The sequence below is a fragment of the Budorcas taxicolor genome, chromosome 13, assembly GCF_023091745.1.
Source record: "Budorcas taxicolor isolate Tak-1 chromosome 13, Takin1.1, whole genome shotgun sequence".
NCBI classification, from domain to species: domain Eukaryota; kingdom Metazoa; phylum Chordata; class Mammalia; order Artiodactyla; family Bovidae; genus Budorcas; species Budorcas taxicolor.
Window position 1 is genome coordinate 39,780,619 of NC_068922.1, and position 17,884 is coordinate 39,798,502.

Sequence of the window (17,884 nt, forward strand, 5' to 3'; positions counted from 1 at the left end):
TTTTCACTTAAAAAGAAGTGAAAATTATTTAGAGAAATAAAAAACAATTCTAAAGGAAATCTGCACTAGTTGGCATCAATTATTGGACTGGACTTACAAGTCCTGTGACTTGAAAACGTCTGGGTTAGGGCAAGGTGGGAACAAGTCACCAATCTGCTGGGCTGGTCGTGCCTGAATGCACATTCCAGGGCCAAATTTTGCTCTGCAGTCCTCTGGCTGACATGGCTCTGCTGGACTTTGGTTCGATGGCCCATTTGTCATGATTCAAAACCCACCCAAACTGCTCTCCCAACTGACTGGCAGCGACAGTATGATCTCACTTGTAGATTTCTAATATTTTTAACAAAGAGACTTTTTTTTTTCATTTACAATTTTTATTGCGATAACATACAAGTGGTATGAGCTCCCCTTTCATGGGTTGGTAAATAAAGGAGGACTATTCACTGGCTAGCACCAGAAGGGGGCCAGCTGCTGGGGTCTGTGTCAAGAGTTTGCTAACCCAGCAGGCCATGCAAAATTTTCCTAGGTAAAGACGTATTTCATTTGTTAACTAATTTTTCAAGCCCTTATCACAAAACAGGGTTGGAGACACTGCATGCAATAGCAATAATGAAATGCCAATTGTTGGGCACAGGGCCCAGAGAAACCAGCCACACGAATAGAAGGTTAAAGGAAAAAGAGGATCCCAGAGACAGACTAAGATGGTTCAAGATGTACTGACCTCAACAGCCAGGGGTTCCAGGACCAGCAGTCTCTTGGACACAGCCCTAGGCTCTACCTGGGAGGTGTCTTGGCAGGTGGTCCAATCCTCCTTACAGTCCTCTCCCCCCATGCACACAGATTTCTCTGCATAGTTTATGGAGTTGATGTTCATATATAATACACATTTTGGGAATCCAAAAAACTAGGTTGAACTATATGAAAATGCCTTTTTTTTTTCCTTAACTAGTTCAAAAACTGTCAAATGTCAGCAATTTCATGAATGCCAACCCAAATTAAAACAAGGCATGGAGAGACTTTCCTGGTGGTACAGTGGCTAAGACTCTGCACTCCCAATGACCAGGTTCAATCCCTGGTCAGGGAACTAGCTCCCACAGGCGACAATTAAAAGATTCTGCATGCTGAAACAAAGACCAGGTGCAATAAACAAACAAAACACACAAAAAACAAGGCATGGAGCCTCATCTTGCAACCTGCCTCTAACTTTTCTCATCATGAAGTATTTTTCTGAGCACCTTCAGAAGAGACAAGTTGGGACAGTTTTGGGAGGGGCCCTGGGATTCCCTACCCCATATCAAGGATGTCTCCACTGAGGGTGCCACGTCCCTGATCACATTCCACTTGACGACAACATTTCAGTTCAGTTCAGTTCAGTCGCTCAGTCACGTCCAACTCTTTGCGACCCCATGAATCACAGCACGCCAGGCCTCCCTGTCTATCACCAACTCCCAGAGTTCACTCAGACTCATGTCCATCGAGTTGGTGATGCCATCCAGCCATCTCATCCTCTGTCATCCCCTTCTCCTCCTGCCCCCAATCTCTCCCAGCATCAGAGTCTTTTCCAATGAGTCAATTCTTCACACGAGGTGGCCAAAGTACTGGAGTTTCAGCTTTAGCATCACTCCTTCCAAAGAAATCCCAGGGCTGATCTCCTTCAGAATGGACTGGTTGGATCTCCTTGAAGTCCAAGGGACTCTCAAGAGTCTTCTCCAACACCACAGTTCAAAAGCATCAATTCTTCGGCACTCAGGTTTCTTCACAGTCCAACTCTCACATCCATACATGACCACTGGAAAATCCATAGCCTTGACTAGACGAACCTTAGTTGGTAAAGTAATGTCTCTGCTTTTCAATATGCTATCTAGGTTGGTCACAACTTTTCTTCCAAGGAGTAAGCGTCTTTTAATTTCATGGCTGCAGTCACCATCTACAGTGATTTTGGAGCCCCCAAAAATAAAGTCTGACACTGTTTCCACTGTTTCCCCATCTATTTCCCATGAAGTGATGGGACCAGATGCCATGATCTTCGTTTTCTAATGTTGAGCTTTAAGCCAACTTTTTCACTCTCCACTTTCACTTTCATCAAGAGGCTTTTCAGTTCCTCTTCACTTTCTGCCATAAGGGTGGTGTTATCTGCATATCTGAGGTTATTGATATTTCTCCTGGCAATCTTGATTCCAGCCTGTGCTTCTTCCAGCCCAGCGTTTCTCATAATGTACTCTGCATAGAAGTTAAATAAGCAGGGTGACAATATACAGCCTTCACGTACTCCTTTTCCTATTTGGAACCAGTCTGTTGTTCCATGTCCATTTCTAACTGTTGCTTCCTGACCTGCATATAGGTTTCTCAACAGGCAGGTCAAACGTTAGAGAATGAGAAATAGGCGGGCCTCCTTCTAGATGATAATCCCACTCGTTCACCCTCAAGCATCTCCTAGCATCACGCCACTTACTCTTTCAGCTCTTGATCCCTCTGGTTTTTATGCTCATGAACTGAAGTTCCAATACTTCATGGATCTTCTCATCAGCCACCTGATGCGAAGAGCCGACTCATTGGAAAAGACCCTGATGCTGGGAAAGATTGAAGGCAGGAGGAGAAGGGGACAGCAGAGAATGAGATGGCTGTATGGCATCACCGACTCGATGGACACAAGTTTGAGCAAACTCTGGGAGATGGTGAAGGACAGGCAAGCCTGGCATGCTGCACTCCATGGGGTCGCAAAGAGTCAGACACGACTAAGTTAGTGAACAACACCACCACATGGGTACTTAGTTTCAAACAATGTTAATGTTGATTTTCAAGTGTATTAGCTTTATAACAATTAAGCAAAATTAATTTTATAACAATTAAGCAAAAACACAAATGTAGTTTTTCCCTCTAATTCTGATGGAGGCAGGTAAAAATGTTTTTTGAAGAAATGACTTTTCAGACATGTTTTTTGCCAGTACAGGAATAAGAGCTGATCCTATAAAGAAAACTGAATACAATATGAATGTGGGACTCTATCATACTTCAGGGTGGAAAGAAATGCTAGGATCTGAGAGCTCTTGACAGGGTAGAGAGGAGTTTAATTTCTATATTAAATAGACTTACAGAGAAGGCACTGGAATCATAGGTATGGCTTATCAGCATTAAACCCCAGGCCTTAGCTTGTAATAGATGTTTTAAATGAACATGATTCGTTTCTGACACCTTTTGTTGTAGAGTATCAAATTTATCAGGTCATTAAATAGATGCTAACAAAACACCTCTAAATCCAGACAGAATGTTATAAAACACTAAAAATAAAAGGTAATGAAGTTTTAAAAATATTTTCCCAAAAGAAATGGGTTTAGTTTTTATTTTTTTTATTTTATTATTATTTTTTTTAATCTATGCTACAGAGTTTCTTAGGTAATTCTCTAAAACAGAGATACTGGAAAATAGTAATGACATTTTTGGCATTTGGGCATTTCTGTAACTTTAATCTCAGAAGGGAAAAATCTCAAAATAACAAGTATATTTCACTGCATTGAAAGGAACTATAGCTTTTATGTGGGTTATTTTTTCACTCACCGAAGAGCAAGAAGTTATAAAAAATGATTAATAATTTACTTACTCAAAAAGCGACTGACTTTGGATTTATGAATAAATAATGAAAGAAAAAGTAAATGTGCTTTCAAGTCCAGACTAACAGAAGTTAGTGAGTCCACAGCTAGTGCCGAGCACGCAGGCTTTCTAGGATCTTGACGGAGAAATCTGGAACGTGGGTCCCATTCAACAACCTGAGAAGACAGAGCTTTTCACAGGGAATGAGCACATGACCAAGTTCATTAATTAAACAGTGCGGGTGGAGCAGATGGATGCTACCTACGCTCCAGCGACGCTAAATTGGGACAGAGGTTGGTCCGCCCTTAATGAGGCTCCATAAAATGAATGATTACATAGTGATCACAAGTAAACAAGCCTGCCCAGGCACTAGATATCAGGCAACAAGTTCTGCGACATGGTAACGACAGGACCAGCGTGAGTGCAAGTATCTGACACACAAAACCTCTGAGCTCGTTCGAGCCCAGCTTGTCTCTCCCTGGAGGCTGAGGAAAGTGTTCCAGTCCACAAAGGGTTAAGCACGAAACGACAGTTACTGGGGGCAATAATACGAAAATGCCTGGCTGTGGAAATGAAGGGAACAGAACCCTTTTTGTCACATATTAAGTGCATTATTGAGAATGAGACACTCAAGTTTCCTTTTATCTTTACAGAAAAACAGAGATGCAAAATGTCAGGTGCTTAGGCTTTTTAAACTAAAAGGCTTAGCAAAAGCCGCCATACAGAAAATGTGGCCCTTAAGATGGTTTTTTAATGATACGTTTTCCCATATCACTAATTAATTCTTTACTTCTTCTGCTATGTCAAACCCTCAACTGTTTTTTTTTTTTCTGGGTCTTAATTAGCCTTTGCTGCACATGGACTTGTGTATAAACTCAAAAGATATTTTTTGGACTCAGGTAGAACAGAAATTATTTTCAGGTGAAAAATTTGCTCTAAATATGTTATTGTCTGGAACATAAGATTTTGAAACCCAGAATATACTTCTTTGGAATGATCATTATGTTTTCCAATGTAGACAATTTAATCTCACGGACAGAAACTGAAAACTCTGAAACAAGGGTATTCAGAGGACACTTGGGTAGCTATACATTGTAGTGCAGCTGTGGAGCTCACAGTAGTTAACAGGGATCACTGCTCTGTTGCCACGGCCCCACTGGGATGCCCCGTGTCTGATGCCAGCCCTGACTTCCTTTGATTTTCCTTCTCAGTACTCATGACCTTTGGAAGAAAGCGAAAGTCGTTCAGTCGAGTCTGTCTCTTTGCCACCCCATGGAGTGTATAGTTCATGGAATTCTCCAGGTCAGAATACCAGAGTGGGTAGCTGTTCCCTTCTCCAGGGGATCTTCCCAACCTGCAAGTTAAAACCTACTTTTGAAAGAGGCAGAATATACATAGAGTCAAGATGTACAAATAGATGACTTGCTTGCAAGACCCAGTGTCACCATGGGAGAACTGTATTCTCAGTCATTCATCAAGGCAAAAAGCGCAATGAGTCAATGAGCCAATGAGCCAATCAGGTGCCCATTTTGAGCTAGACTCTGTTGTGAAATAGGTCATTAAGGATATTTACTTAGCGTTTTCTTTGCCTTTTAATTTGGAAGCCACATGTACTTAGGCATAAGAGATGCATATATGGTATCAGAATGGGTGTCTTTGAATTTATGACAATTTACTTGGCATCTTCATTCCATAAAATCAAGGTTTAAAGGGCTAAGATCCTCCTGTTAACAATAAGGATAAAACAGACTAAAATTGAGCGGGACTGCTTCACTTTTTGACAGCTATATACTTTACCCCCATTTTACTGAGAAATAATTGGTACGTATCACCGTGTAAGTTTAAGGCATACAGTGTGACAGTTTGATTTACATGTACTTGTGAAATGACTGTCACAAAGGTACAGCTACTATCCATCTTTCCATACAGATACGATAAAAGGAATGAAGAAGAAAGGAAAAAATTTACTCCTTGTGATGAGAACTGCTACTCTCTGAACAACTTTCTTGTATACTGTACAGCGGTGTTAACTACTGCCACCATGCTGTACATGACAAATGAAGATAAAGTCGTGTCCAATTCTTTTTGACCCCATGGACTAAACAGTCCATGGAATTCTCCAGGCCAGAATACTGGAGTGGGTAGCCTTTCCTTTCTCCAGGGGATCTTCCCAACCCAGGGATGGAACCCAGGTCTCCTGCATGGCAGGTGGATTCTTTACTAGCAGAGCCACGTATGTGACAACCCCAGCACTTCTTTATCTTAAACTGGAAGTTTGTTCCTTTTGACCATCTGCCTCCGATCCCCGCTCCCTCACCCTCTGCCTCTGCTAATAAGCCTGATTTCCTTTTTTTCCATAGGAGTTATTTTCTTTTTTAGATTCCATCTGAAAGTGAGCCCATATGGTATTTATCTTTCTCTACCTGCTATTTCACTCAACATAATGCTTTCAAAATCCATCCATGTTGTCATAAATAGAAGGATTTCCTCATTTCTAAAAGGCTAACATTCCATTGTGTGTGTGTATATATATATATAGATATAGATATAGATATGTTAGCTGTTTCCATGTCTGGGCTTTTGTAAATAAACGTTGCTATAAACAAGGGGAGGGCATGTATCTTTTTGAGTTACTGTTTTTATTTCCTTTGGATGTATTACCAGAAGTGAAATTCCTAGATGATATAGTAGTCTTAGCTTTAATCGTTTAAATATATAATTAAAAATGTTATTTTTTTAGCCGAGCAGCATATGCAATATTCGTTCCCTAACCAGGGATCGAAGCTGTGCCCCCTGCAGTAGAAGTGTGGAGTCTTAACAACTGGACTGCCGGGTGAGTCTCTATTTTTAATTTTTTGAGCATCAAAGCTATGTAATTTTGATGGCCTCTTGTTCTTAGCTCAAAAGTGTGGGCCGCTGAGAAACAGCAGGGAGGCCTCAGAGTCAGGCTGGCCTGGGCTCCCATCCTGGCCCTGCCCGGGATGTGGGGCCTTGGCCAAGACCCCTGCATCTTCCAGCTTCACTCCCTCCATCTGTGGTGCTGGAAGAACAGGCCCTACTCTGCTGGGTTGTCACTAAGTGCAGGAACCGTGGACCAGGGATCCTCGTTCTCTGTGCCTTTGGGTGGGCTGAGCTTTTGCATATCATCCTCCCCACACTGCTTTTTGGTTCTGCATGTAGACCTGGTCCCTCAGCTGACAAGAGAACATCTTATTAGTCACTTGCAGACACAAACTACTGACCAAGAGTTCAGTCTCAGCTGTGTCCCCGCTTCCATCCTTGTGCAATTCTCTGGATATTCCAATGCATTTCACCCACCCACATTTCATAAACAGGAGTAGAAATCGGAAAAAAACACTGAAGTGCTGGCACTATTAACAAGAAATATAGCTCTCACATTCCATGGAGCGGAAGCAAAACTGGAAATCTGCAACATGGTAAACTCAGGTAAGATATTTTTAAAACTTCAGTGCCTGTTTAGTTTTCATTTCACTGTTATGGTGAATTTTACTGTTTAACGAATTTTGGGGCTTACAGAATATACACTGACTCATTTTCAATGGTGAGGGCAAGAATGCTAGAAAAGCAACATCAAATGCCAAGATCTAGGAAGTGAGGCACATTTAGGAAGTTTATACACTCTGTTTAATTTTCTGAAGACAGAATGCCTCTTAGAAGAAATCAGATGCACATTTGAATTCCTATCTGTAGAAAAGCAAGCAAAAACTTTGGATTTGACAATATAACCAGAAGAAAATATCAATTTGGTGAGTAAGTCTCCAGTCCCCTCCCCCAAAGAAATCTTTGGGGGTTGCAAAAAGTAATCAATTAAAAAAAAATCTGTATCATCCTCCTAGGGTGAAGTTGCTTTAAAAATTCATGCATTCGCCAAATTCTGATTGCAAAGGCTCTCATGTGCCAGACTGACTACAAAACACTCGGCGATTCAGTCCATAATTAGAAACTGTCTAATCATTCCTGTTGGCCATTCTTGACTCTGAAATGTTTAAATAAAATGTTCCATAAAGGATTATTTGTAAAAGAACCAATATTTTGATCATCAATTCAAAAAGAGGCCTCATTGTATAAATGCAAATAACTGCCTTATTTCAGTACATAAGATCTCAGATGACATTTAGACATCTATTAGCACAACTGGTCCTAAATAATTTAGTAGGGACATTTTTTAGAAGATGCCCACGTATTTATAGTTTGAAAAAATGTTCATTTCAATGTAAATTTATAATCTAAATTTGTTTTGGTAGAATTCAATGATTTAAATAAGCTATGCATTTAGTATGCTAGAGACAAAAGAACCAACATTCTCTTGTAACTTAGATATATTCTAAACATGGAATGCTCTATGTAGAGCTGAAACAGCATCAACAGTAGTTTCTATGGAACTTTTAAATAAGAAAGTTAGTTTATAAACAGTTTCTAGTCTTCAACAAATATAGAGTCTCTGAATGGTTTTCTAATAAACAAGCAAACAAACAAACAAAAAAATCAATTGCCCAAACCTTTAAGACTCTTCCACTGTGAGAGAGGAATAGAGTTTAAGCTTCAAAATTCCCTTTTTCTGGAGGAAAGGGGGAAAAAAAAAAAGGTTCAGAAATTTAAAATTAACCTCAACCCAAAGCCTTTGGATGCTTTCGGTAAGTGTAACACATTTTACATAGTGGTCCGGAGGCCACCTTTCTGGAGCTCTGCAACTGAAGACTTTTCAGCTGCAGGGGTTAAAAGCGTGGGTGTGGAAGTCAGCTTTTGTCTGAAAAATTAGCAATGCTATGAGTCATCGTGCATTAACGGCGGAGGAGTTTTGCATCTTGTACGAATCCAGACACCATATGCCATGCGAAGGCCTATTACTTTATTCGGTGCCACCGCTGACAGGCAGCCACGTGGGTATCCCCAGAGGAAGGACGGTCTCCTCCCGGCGGCAGGGACAGGAACCCAGTGGGTTGAACACATTCGACATTGTGCAGAGCAGCAGGAACAGCTGGTAAGCTAGCCAGCTCAACGGCCGGCCGCGCGCGCATGCTAATGAGCCGGCCACAATGCCGGCCTTGAGAGGGGTAGGGGGGTGGCCCGGGTCCCCACAACTGCCTCCAGAGCCGAGCTGCTCCCTCGTGCCTTCAGTCTCCATAAGACAGAATCCTCTGTTTGCAGGTGATCAAAATCGGTTGTTAAGTCACAACTTAGAAACCCACCCCAACACGCCCAGTGTGCTTTGTTTACAAAGTTGCCCTGAAATGTCTGCATCTTTAGAAGGGACCTTGGGGTGGGGCTAGGTCTTGGCTCACCCCTCAGACAACTGTGTGGCCTCAGGCAAGTTATTTAATCTCTCTGGGCTATGGTGCCCTCTACTCTATTTCCAGGGAAGATCAGATACATGGTAGATTTTGTTATAGGGGACACTGGACTAAGTTTGCATAATATATACAGGCAGGATGATAACTGTACCTTCCACACAGTATGGTGTAAGGATCAGATGGTTGCATGTACATGTGATGTTCAGAGTGTCTGGGATGGAGCAGGGTGGGCAGGAGCTCTTCCTGAACCCAAGGCAGCAAGTTGCTTCACGCCCTGGCCTGGTTTTTCCCGAAGCCTAACGAGGCTACACATTCCGTTATAAGGGGTGGGAAGGAGACTGGCGGACGGGGCAAGCTGCTTTGGCCTTGATGAGGCCAGCGGGATGGAGACTGCAGGACCCAGGCGTGATGACTGGTGATGGGTATGACTGGTCTGGTATGTTTCCAGTGGCATCTGAGTCCCTAGACCACGAAGTTCCATGAAGGTCCCAGGTTTACTGAAGGCTCAGTTTACTTCTTCCTTTGGTCAAATCCTCTGACTCCCAGTCACCTACCAACAGCCAGGGCAGAGCCCCTCCTAGAGATGCCTTCCTATCCTGGGCTGAACTCTGTCACAGCCACTAAGAAGTTCTGTGGACCCCCTTTCCCTTGATGTTTTCCACACTCGTCGAAGAGCCGGCAGAATGGGTATTGGTACCCTGCCTTCCACTTGGGACCTTCAGGAAGCACACAGTTCCTGGCACACAAGACATGGCCAGTGGATACTTTGTTGAATGAGTAAATTAGTGAAAACAACTGCTTTTTAGACTTGTCTTTCTCAGACTTGGGGACTGGCTGTGCGAATGAGATAACTAGAATCTGTTGGTCACTTTTTCAGCAAGGTTCTTCTTTTTTTTAAGCTCTTAAGGAAAAATTTAATAGAAAGACCAGCTCCAGAAGTACACTTCCGTCTCTGTTTCCTAGGGTGGTTGTGCTGTGTGTGCTAAGTCGCTCAGTCACGTCTGACTCTTATCGACCCTATAGACTGTAGCCCTCCAGGCTCCTCTGTCCATGTTGTGGGTGTGTAAAGGCAATGAAGGGACTGCCTGGTACTCGAAGCAAACTTGGACTCCCCCGAGTCTTCCTGCAAGCTCAACCAGCCAAATAGCCCAGGGGTCTCCCAAGGTGATGTCTGTACTTTCTGAAAGGTAGAAAGCCTTTGCCTGTGGCATGGACATCAGTGAGAACACCTGCTGCAGAGTCAGAGGCTGTCAAGATTGACACAAAGATTACATCCCAAGAGAGTTAAAAACTCGAATTTACACAAGTACAATGATAAGGAACTTTGTGTAAAATACAGTGAAGTACTCATCAATGAATTCAAGCATGCTTTACTTTGGAAAGCTGTGACCGTGGAGGAAGGCTCTGTCCTTCTGAGTGGCGGTGGCAGTGGACTCTGGGCTCTGCCAGCTGCGGAGGCTGCTCCTTGAAGGTCGGGCTGGCATCGTGGTTGGTGCTGATCCCACTCCAAATTTGTTATCTCCTGTGTATCTGCTGTCTTTACATCCAGTCCTTAATTTCTGTAGCTTCCAGAACTCCAGACAAAGTCAAGATAAAGAGATATGGAAGTGGGGGTTGAAAGGGGTACTTTCTGACTCCCTGCTGCTTACAGAGGATGCCCAGAGGCATAACGTGTCGGAGATTCACACACACAGGTCCCCGGAAGCCCACAATCCTGTTACGTTTCAAGGGAATAGAGACCCACAGGGGAGACGATAAGGAGCCTCCATGCCACATGGAGTGTGATCCTAGGAAGGAGGCTGTGAATCTGAGCCGCAAGCTGTGGCTTACGCGGTCCCAGGACTGTCACCTGAGCACCCTCCTTGCATGACCTGCTGCAGGCCACCTCTGATTAGAGCTATCGATCGCTCCTGCAGAAGGGTCTCACTGGGCTCAAGGAAGGTGAGTGGCAGAGCAGAGAGCTCTAGTATTGATCGGCTGTGGTTGGGGGGCGGGCGGTGACGCTCACCTTCCAGACGAGGGTCAGCGCTCCTTCACTCCACCTGGAAGGGTTCCTGTGCCATGCACATCAGGGCCCTGGGGGAGGTGGGGGAGACGTGTACATCCAGGGATGGTGAAGCGGGGGAGTGAGGCCAAACGCCAGAGCCTGGGGACCATCTCCTCTCGTGTTGGTGGTTACAGGGCCTCTCAGAGAAGCCAAGGATGCCAAGTGAAACCTTGGGCTTTTATATGAAAAAACAACAGGGCAATGGAAGCCTAGAAAGTGCATTCATGCATTCCTTTAAGGCAGACAGACCAGGACACAGAGAACTGCCAGAGGCCACGTCAAGAAGCTGTCAGAGCCATGTGCGTGTAGAGAATGCTGCTCGAGAAAGTCCCTCCAGCATCTGAGGGGTTCACCAGTCAAAAGGACGGCTCTTATTAGAAAACACAGAAACCATTTCCCACTCCAACTTGATCCTTCCCTCCACTCAAAGCAGAGCATTTAAAAACAGGCCCTAACTGATATCCTCCTTAAGGGCATCTCAATGATACAAAAGGCTTTCAAAAGATTTTTGTGAAGACAAACGTCCACAGGCATAAACACATAAGATCATCTAAAAAAGCCAAGTAAAATTATGAAGTAGTGCACAATTCATGATTCACAGAGGCAATATAAACTTAAATTACAGGATTAAAGAGAACAGACTAAAATGAAAATAAGAAACCCAAAGAAATTAAGCTAAGGACAAAATTCACCCTTTAAATATGTGCTTCTGTAGACATAGAAGCAAGTGAACTCAGTTTTACTGCTTTTATGATTACATTCTTTGGATTAAGAAGTCATTTATAATCATCTATTTCTCTTTGGTACCCATTATAAGTCATTTCCTCCTTGTCAGCATAAAAACATCTTGTGTCATTAAATAGATGGTACTAGAGTTTGCTTTCCCCTCTTGGAAATTCCTTAAAGTGTTTGCATTTCGGATTTTAACTGAACTAACACCTCCTGAGTTCTTAGCAGGTCAGATGCTGGAGACTAAAAGATGAGGAAGCCAAGGAAGACATGGTCTTTGTCCAGCTGGGGGTGGGGGGCGGGCAGGTGCGTCAGGACATGCCCTGGCTGAGGGGGTCAGACCACATGGTCTGTGGAAGTCGGGCAGGGGTGCCTGCTGGTCACCCACCTTCCCTCACTCACAGCAGGCTGCCGCTGTCCTCAGCAGGTTGAGTGTGTGCCAGCCTGGGGACCTGCCTAGGCTAACAGCTCTGGGACTTCCAAGGTTAGACGATGAAAAGCCTCGGGCCTTTGGCCTGGGTTTCTGCGAGCCCCAGGCAGCCATGTGTTCAGTCTGGTGGCTGGGAGGTCATTCTGCTATGAGGGGACCCCAGCTCACCAAGTGGGAAGGCTGCCAGGGAGTGAGGATGCCTAGCCAGCCCGTGGCTGGTCCAACTGCACCAGGGCAGGCGCCAGACCCGCGTGTGAACCACCCAGCTGAGCCCTGCCAGCCCTGAGGATGCATGAGGTCCTCTTCCACCACCACCTTTTCAAGCCTTTGCAGAGGGCTTGACTTTATCCCGCAGGCCTCCAGCAGTGAGAGGACCAGGCTAGGACTTGTACTAAAATTCTAAAATTCTGTTAAAATTAAAATAACTTTGATCTAAAATTGAGAAGCAGGGACTTCCCTGGTGGTCCAATGGCTAAGATGCCACACTCCAATGCAGGGGGCCTGGGTTCGATTCCTGGTCAGAGAACTAGATCCCACGTGCTGCAACTGAGAGCTTGCATGCCCCAACTAAAAAGATCCCTCATGCCACAACGAAGACTTAGTGCAGCCAAACAGACAAATGCCATTGAGAAGTAAATTAAGCTCGCCTGAGTGGGACACCCTTTCTGCCTTGTCACCTGCTATTGGCCAGATCAGAACCAGTCCTGAGGATGAGACTGGGAGGGGCTCAGCCTGGCTCTCTCATGCACCTCATGGGGATGTCTCGAGGGCCACCTGACGCTCTGTGCTGAAATCTTGAATTTTATTCTTATAGAGTATTGTTCCTCTCGTCTACTGGATGAGGCAGGTCAGGACACACAAAGCTTTTGCACCATGTGAGGGCTTGATCTTGCTCTCCTGAGAAAGTTCTTATAAAAGCTGTGGACATAAAGATGAATGACTCATCTTTCTTTCTTTCTTTTTTTTTTTATAGGAAGACAGATGCTCTCAATTTGATGACCTTTTCTGTGATGATGAGGGGCTGAATTTATGCATTTGCTCAACAAGTATTTACCAAACAAAGTGTTGACTCTGTGGCAGGTGCGGAAGCCACACCCAGGGCTGGTATTCACCTGGGGAGTGCCAGCATGGGCGGCACCCTGGCCAGCACCCCACCAGTGCCCTCAAGATCCCTGAGGTTGGAGATTTCAACTCTCACTCTTGGAACCATCAGTGAACCCCACAGATGAAACCCCTACCCTCGGGCAGGGGGCATGACGTGAGTCAAGTGAGTGTACTAGGTGGTAAATTTACACTGTAAATAGAGTGCAGGTGAGCAAGGAGATGGCGGAGGTGTGTGTGCAGGTGTGGGAGCTTGGTGGGGGCGTGCTGAGAGGCTGAGCCAGTGGACATCTGGAGAACAGAGCTTCAGGCAGAGGGCACTGGGCACTCGGGCCTCCCAGGAGGACTCTGGCATTGATTCTCAGTGAGGGGGAGCCCCCTGGAGAGGGTGGGCCGGGTAAGCCCTGAAGTCTGACCCACATTTTAGCAGGCTGGCTCTGGCTGCTACAGCAAGTGTAGATTGGGCTGGACGTGGGGCAGGAGCCGGAAACAGAGTTGGGAGGCCGTGGTCAGCTGTACAGTCTTAGTTGTCACGTCAGGGAGTGGGGAGGTAACTGGAGGCTTCTGAACTGGGACAAGCTCTTATTTCTACTTTAGAGGAGAAACTCTGGTTGCTGCTGAGTTTTCTAGGGAGACAGGCTCAGAGTGGGGATGATGGGTGGGGAGAAGCAGCTGGATGTGGGTTATGTTTTGTGGATTGATTCCTTTTATATGTTCTTCCTCCCATACATCCTTACAATGATCTGTCTGTGAGGAGTTATTACCCTCATCTTACAGGTAAGGAAACAGATAGAGTTAAAGATGCTTGTTGAAAACCAAGGAGGGGGCCTCCCTGGTGGCTCAGGGGTAAGGAACCTGGCTGTCAATGCAGGAGACATGGGTTCGATCCCCAATCCAGGAAGATCTCATGCTGCAGAGCAACTAAGCTCGTGTGCCACAAATACTAAGCCAGGACTCTAAAGCCTGGGAGCTGCAACTATTAAGTCCATGTGCCACAACTGCTAAAGCCTGCAGGCCCGGGAGCCCATGCTCCGCAACAAGAGCACAGCACAATAAGAAGCCCATGCACGGCAACTAGAGAGTAGCCCCCGATAGCCACAGGTTGAGCAAAGCAACGAAGCCCCAGCACAGCCATAAATAAATAAATGAAATTATATATATATATATATATATATATATTTTTTTTTTTTTTTTTTTAAGCCAAGGAGGGATCCCAGGTGGTCCACTGGCTAAGAATCCACCATGCAATTCAGGGGACACAGGTTCGATCCTTGGCCAGAGAACTAAGATCCCACATGCCATGGGGCCACGAAGCCTGTGTGCCACAACTACTGAGCCTGCAAGGCACAACTAGAAAGTCTGTGCACTGCAGCAAAGACCCGACATGGCCAAATAAATAAATCATAAAAATAAAAGCCAAGGAACTTTTTATGGAAACTGAAACCCCAGGTCTGTGTGAGGCCAGCTCTTGGGCATCACCTGCTAGTTTGAGGACCACATCAAAGTGACGCACCTAACAATTCATGCAGCCCTTGTAGGAAAACTGCTGCTAAGGATGGAAGACGGTGGAAGCTTCTTAGACAGAATCAAGCCTTGACCAGAAGGGTCCACTGTGACTGTCAGTGACATTGCCCAACATGAGAGCTAGAAACAGGTTTTAAACTGCTTTTATGCTAAAAAAGAAAAAAAGATGCTTTCCTATTGAGTTGTCATCAGTGGAACTCTGGTTAAACAACTGGTTGAATGATAAACCCATTAAGGAAACCAGGGATCCCAGTGTGTGTACCTCACAATCACTCAGGCGACTTGGGGACCCCAAAGCACAGCTTGTCTGCCACCTACATGTGTACTGTTTACAGCCCAAAGTGTGATAGCTGGGGCACATGAATCTAGGGAAAGGAGCGTTTGAACAGGATGGACATTTATCTCAGAGAAAGCCAGTAAATTAAAAGGAGAGCACGTCTCATCCTGATCTGAGTTTAAGCCAACACTTAGCTCAGGAAATCAACCCCGAATATTCACTGGACTATGACTGTTACTGAAGCTCCAATACTTCGGCCACCTGATGTAAAGAGCCGACTCACTGGAAAAAGACACTAATGCTGGAAAAGACTGAAGGCAGGAGAAGGGGATGACAGAGGATGAGATGGTTGGATAGCATCACCAACTCAACAGACATGAATTTGAGCAAACTCTGGGAGACAGTGGAGGACAGAGGAACCTGGCGGGCTGCAGTCCATGGGGTTACAAACAGTGGGACACGACTTAGCGATCAAACAACAACAAAAGAGATCTGAGATTCCACAAAAGGTAGTTTATGTGAGGTGTGTGTGTGTGCCTGCTAAGTCACTTCGGTCATTTCTGACTATGAGACCCTGCGGACTGTAGCACAACAGGCTCCTCCGTTCATGGGATTCTCCAGGCAAGATTATTTAAGTGGGTTGCCATACCCTCCTCCAGGGGATCTTCCTGACTCTGGGATCAAACCTGCGTCTTTTATGTCTCCTGCACTGGCAGGTGGGCTTGCTACCACTGGTGCCACCTGGGAAGCCCAGTTTATGTGAGCTGTTTATGCACAAATACATAGGCATTGGGAGAGAGAATTTACAGCACATAAACACAGAAATAATTTGTTTTCCTCACTGAGATCATTTAAATGCTATTTTCTAAGTATTTAAAAATTGTGAACCATTTTTTTAATGTCTTTAATTTGTTACAACATTGCTTCTGTTTTTTGTTTTGGTTTTTTGGTTGCAAGCCATGTGCGATAGCTCCCTGACCAGGGATCGAACCCACACTCCCTGCATAGGAAGGTGAAGTCTTAACCAGTAGACCCCCAGGGAAGCCCCTAAGTGCTGTTTTCTGATGAAGAGGACTTCTAATGTGCACATAGGTGGTTATGTGCAGAGAATATTCATCCTGTAAGTTCAGTTCAGTTCAGTCGCTCAGTCGTGCCCGACTCTTTGCAACCCCGTGAATCGCAGCATGCGAGGCCTCCCTGTCCATCACCAACTCCCAGAGTTCACTCAAACTCATGTCCATTGAGTCAGTGATGCCATCCAGCCATCTCATCCTCTGTCATCCCCTTCTCCTCCTGCCCCCAATCACTCCCAGCATCAGAGTCTTTTCCAGTGAGTCAACTCTTCACATGAGATAGCCAAAGTACTGGAGTTTCAGCTTTAGCATCATTCCTTCCAAAGAAATCCCAGGGCTGATCTCCTTCAGAATGGACTGGTTGGACCTCCTTGCAGTCCAAGGGACTTGCAAGAGTCTTCTCCAACACCACAGTTCAAAAGCATCAGTTCTTTGGCACTCAGCTTTCTTCACAGTCCAACTCTCACATCCATACATGACCACTGGAAAATCCATAGCCTTGACTAGATGGACCTTTGTTGGCAAAGTAATGTCTCTGCTTTTCAATATGCTATCTAGGTTGGTCATAACTTTCCTTCCAAGGAGTAAATGTCTTTTAATTTCATGGCTGCAATCACCATCTACAGTGATTTTGGAGCCCACAAAAATGAAGTCTGACACTGTTTCCACTGCTTCCCCATCTATTTCCCATGAAGTGATGGGACCAGATGCCATGATCTTAGTTTCATCCTGTCAGAGAGGATATCAATTCTGCTTTCCCAAATTAATGAGTAGATAGTATTTCCAGGAGGAGAAGGCAATGGCACCCCACTCTAGTACTGTTGCCTGGAAAATCCCATGGACAGAGGAGCCTGGTGGGCTGCAGTCCATGGGGTCACTAAGAGTTGGACATGACTGAGCGACTTCATTTTCACTTTTCACTTTCATGCATTGGAGAAGGAAATGGCAACCCACTCCAGTGTTCTTGCCTGGAGAATCCCAGGGACAGGGTGCCTTGTGGGCTGCCGTCTATGGGGTCGTGTAGAGTTGGACACGACTGAAGCGACTTAGCAGCAGCAGCAGTATTTCCAGGACATTCAAAAGAGGCTCTCCTTGATTTAAACAGGTCAAAAATCCTCTGAAAATATTCCGTAAATGTAAAACTAACTTAAATTTCTTCCTCGTAAAATTGGGTTCTTGAGAGTGTTAATTCAAAGTATCTCAGTTCAGTTCATATCATCTTACAAATATGAAGAAAACACACATCCTACTTACTTTTCATCAGCAAGCTAACCTCTCCTCGGGAGGACACAATGTGATAACAATTTTCATCTCTGGGGAGAAAGTTCTGGTTCTCGGGGCACAGAGGGCAGAGCAGAGGGGTTAGCCATAGAGGCCCCCCTGCGAGGCTGCGCCTTCTTTAAATTCCACCGAGGACGGCAGTTTGGATGGAGACCCCAAAATCTATTCTGTCCATCTGTTTTATTATTCTTAGAACAACTGTCAAAAGTTGCCCAGGGATCAAGTTGCAAACATACTAATTTGCCTTTGAAAAGTAGGCCCTGGGGGAGTTCTGGAACTCTGCTTATAAATTCAGAATCCCATCAGCGTGCCTGCTCGCCTTTGTGGAGGTATGAGCCTGCGCTTCCAGGCTCACATCTGCCTCCACGCCGGGATGCGCCCACAGACCCACATCCCGCTTCATAGGCAAATGAAGGCAGGACCAAAGGGACTTGGCATCTTAAGGGCTGGCTTAAGATGACTAGCAGGCCCCATTTTTTTTTGTTTTTGTTTTTTTTTCAGGAGGCAGTTCCTTCATGGATC

At 45.0% G+C, this 17,884-nt stretch overlaps 1 protein-coding gene across 5 annotated transcripts in view; it reads right to left on the reverse strand.

Annotated features, from left to right (window-relative positions):
- RALGAPA2 (Ral GTPase activating protein catalytic subunit alpha 2) overlaps positions 1 to 17,884 on the reverse strand; it is a 270,985-nt gene that overhangs the window by 45,088 nt on the left and 208,013 nt on the right. The window contains exon 39 of one of the 5 annotated variants that reach the window (XM_052650408.1): positions 10,361 to 10,465. The exons of the other annotated variants lie outside the window; for them this stretch is intronic. Coding sequence (XP_052506368.1) covers positions 10,453 to 10,465 — 13 coding nt within the window. The 3' untranslated portion in view covers positions 10,361 to 10,452. Of the gene's footprint in view, positions 1 to 10,360; positions 10,466 to 17,884 lie in introns of those variants that run through there. 5 annotated transcript variants of the gene reach the window in all.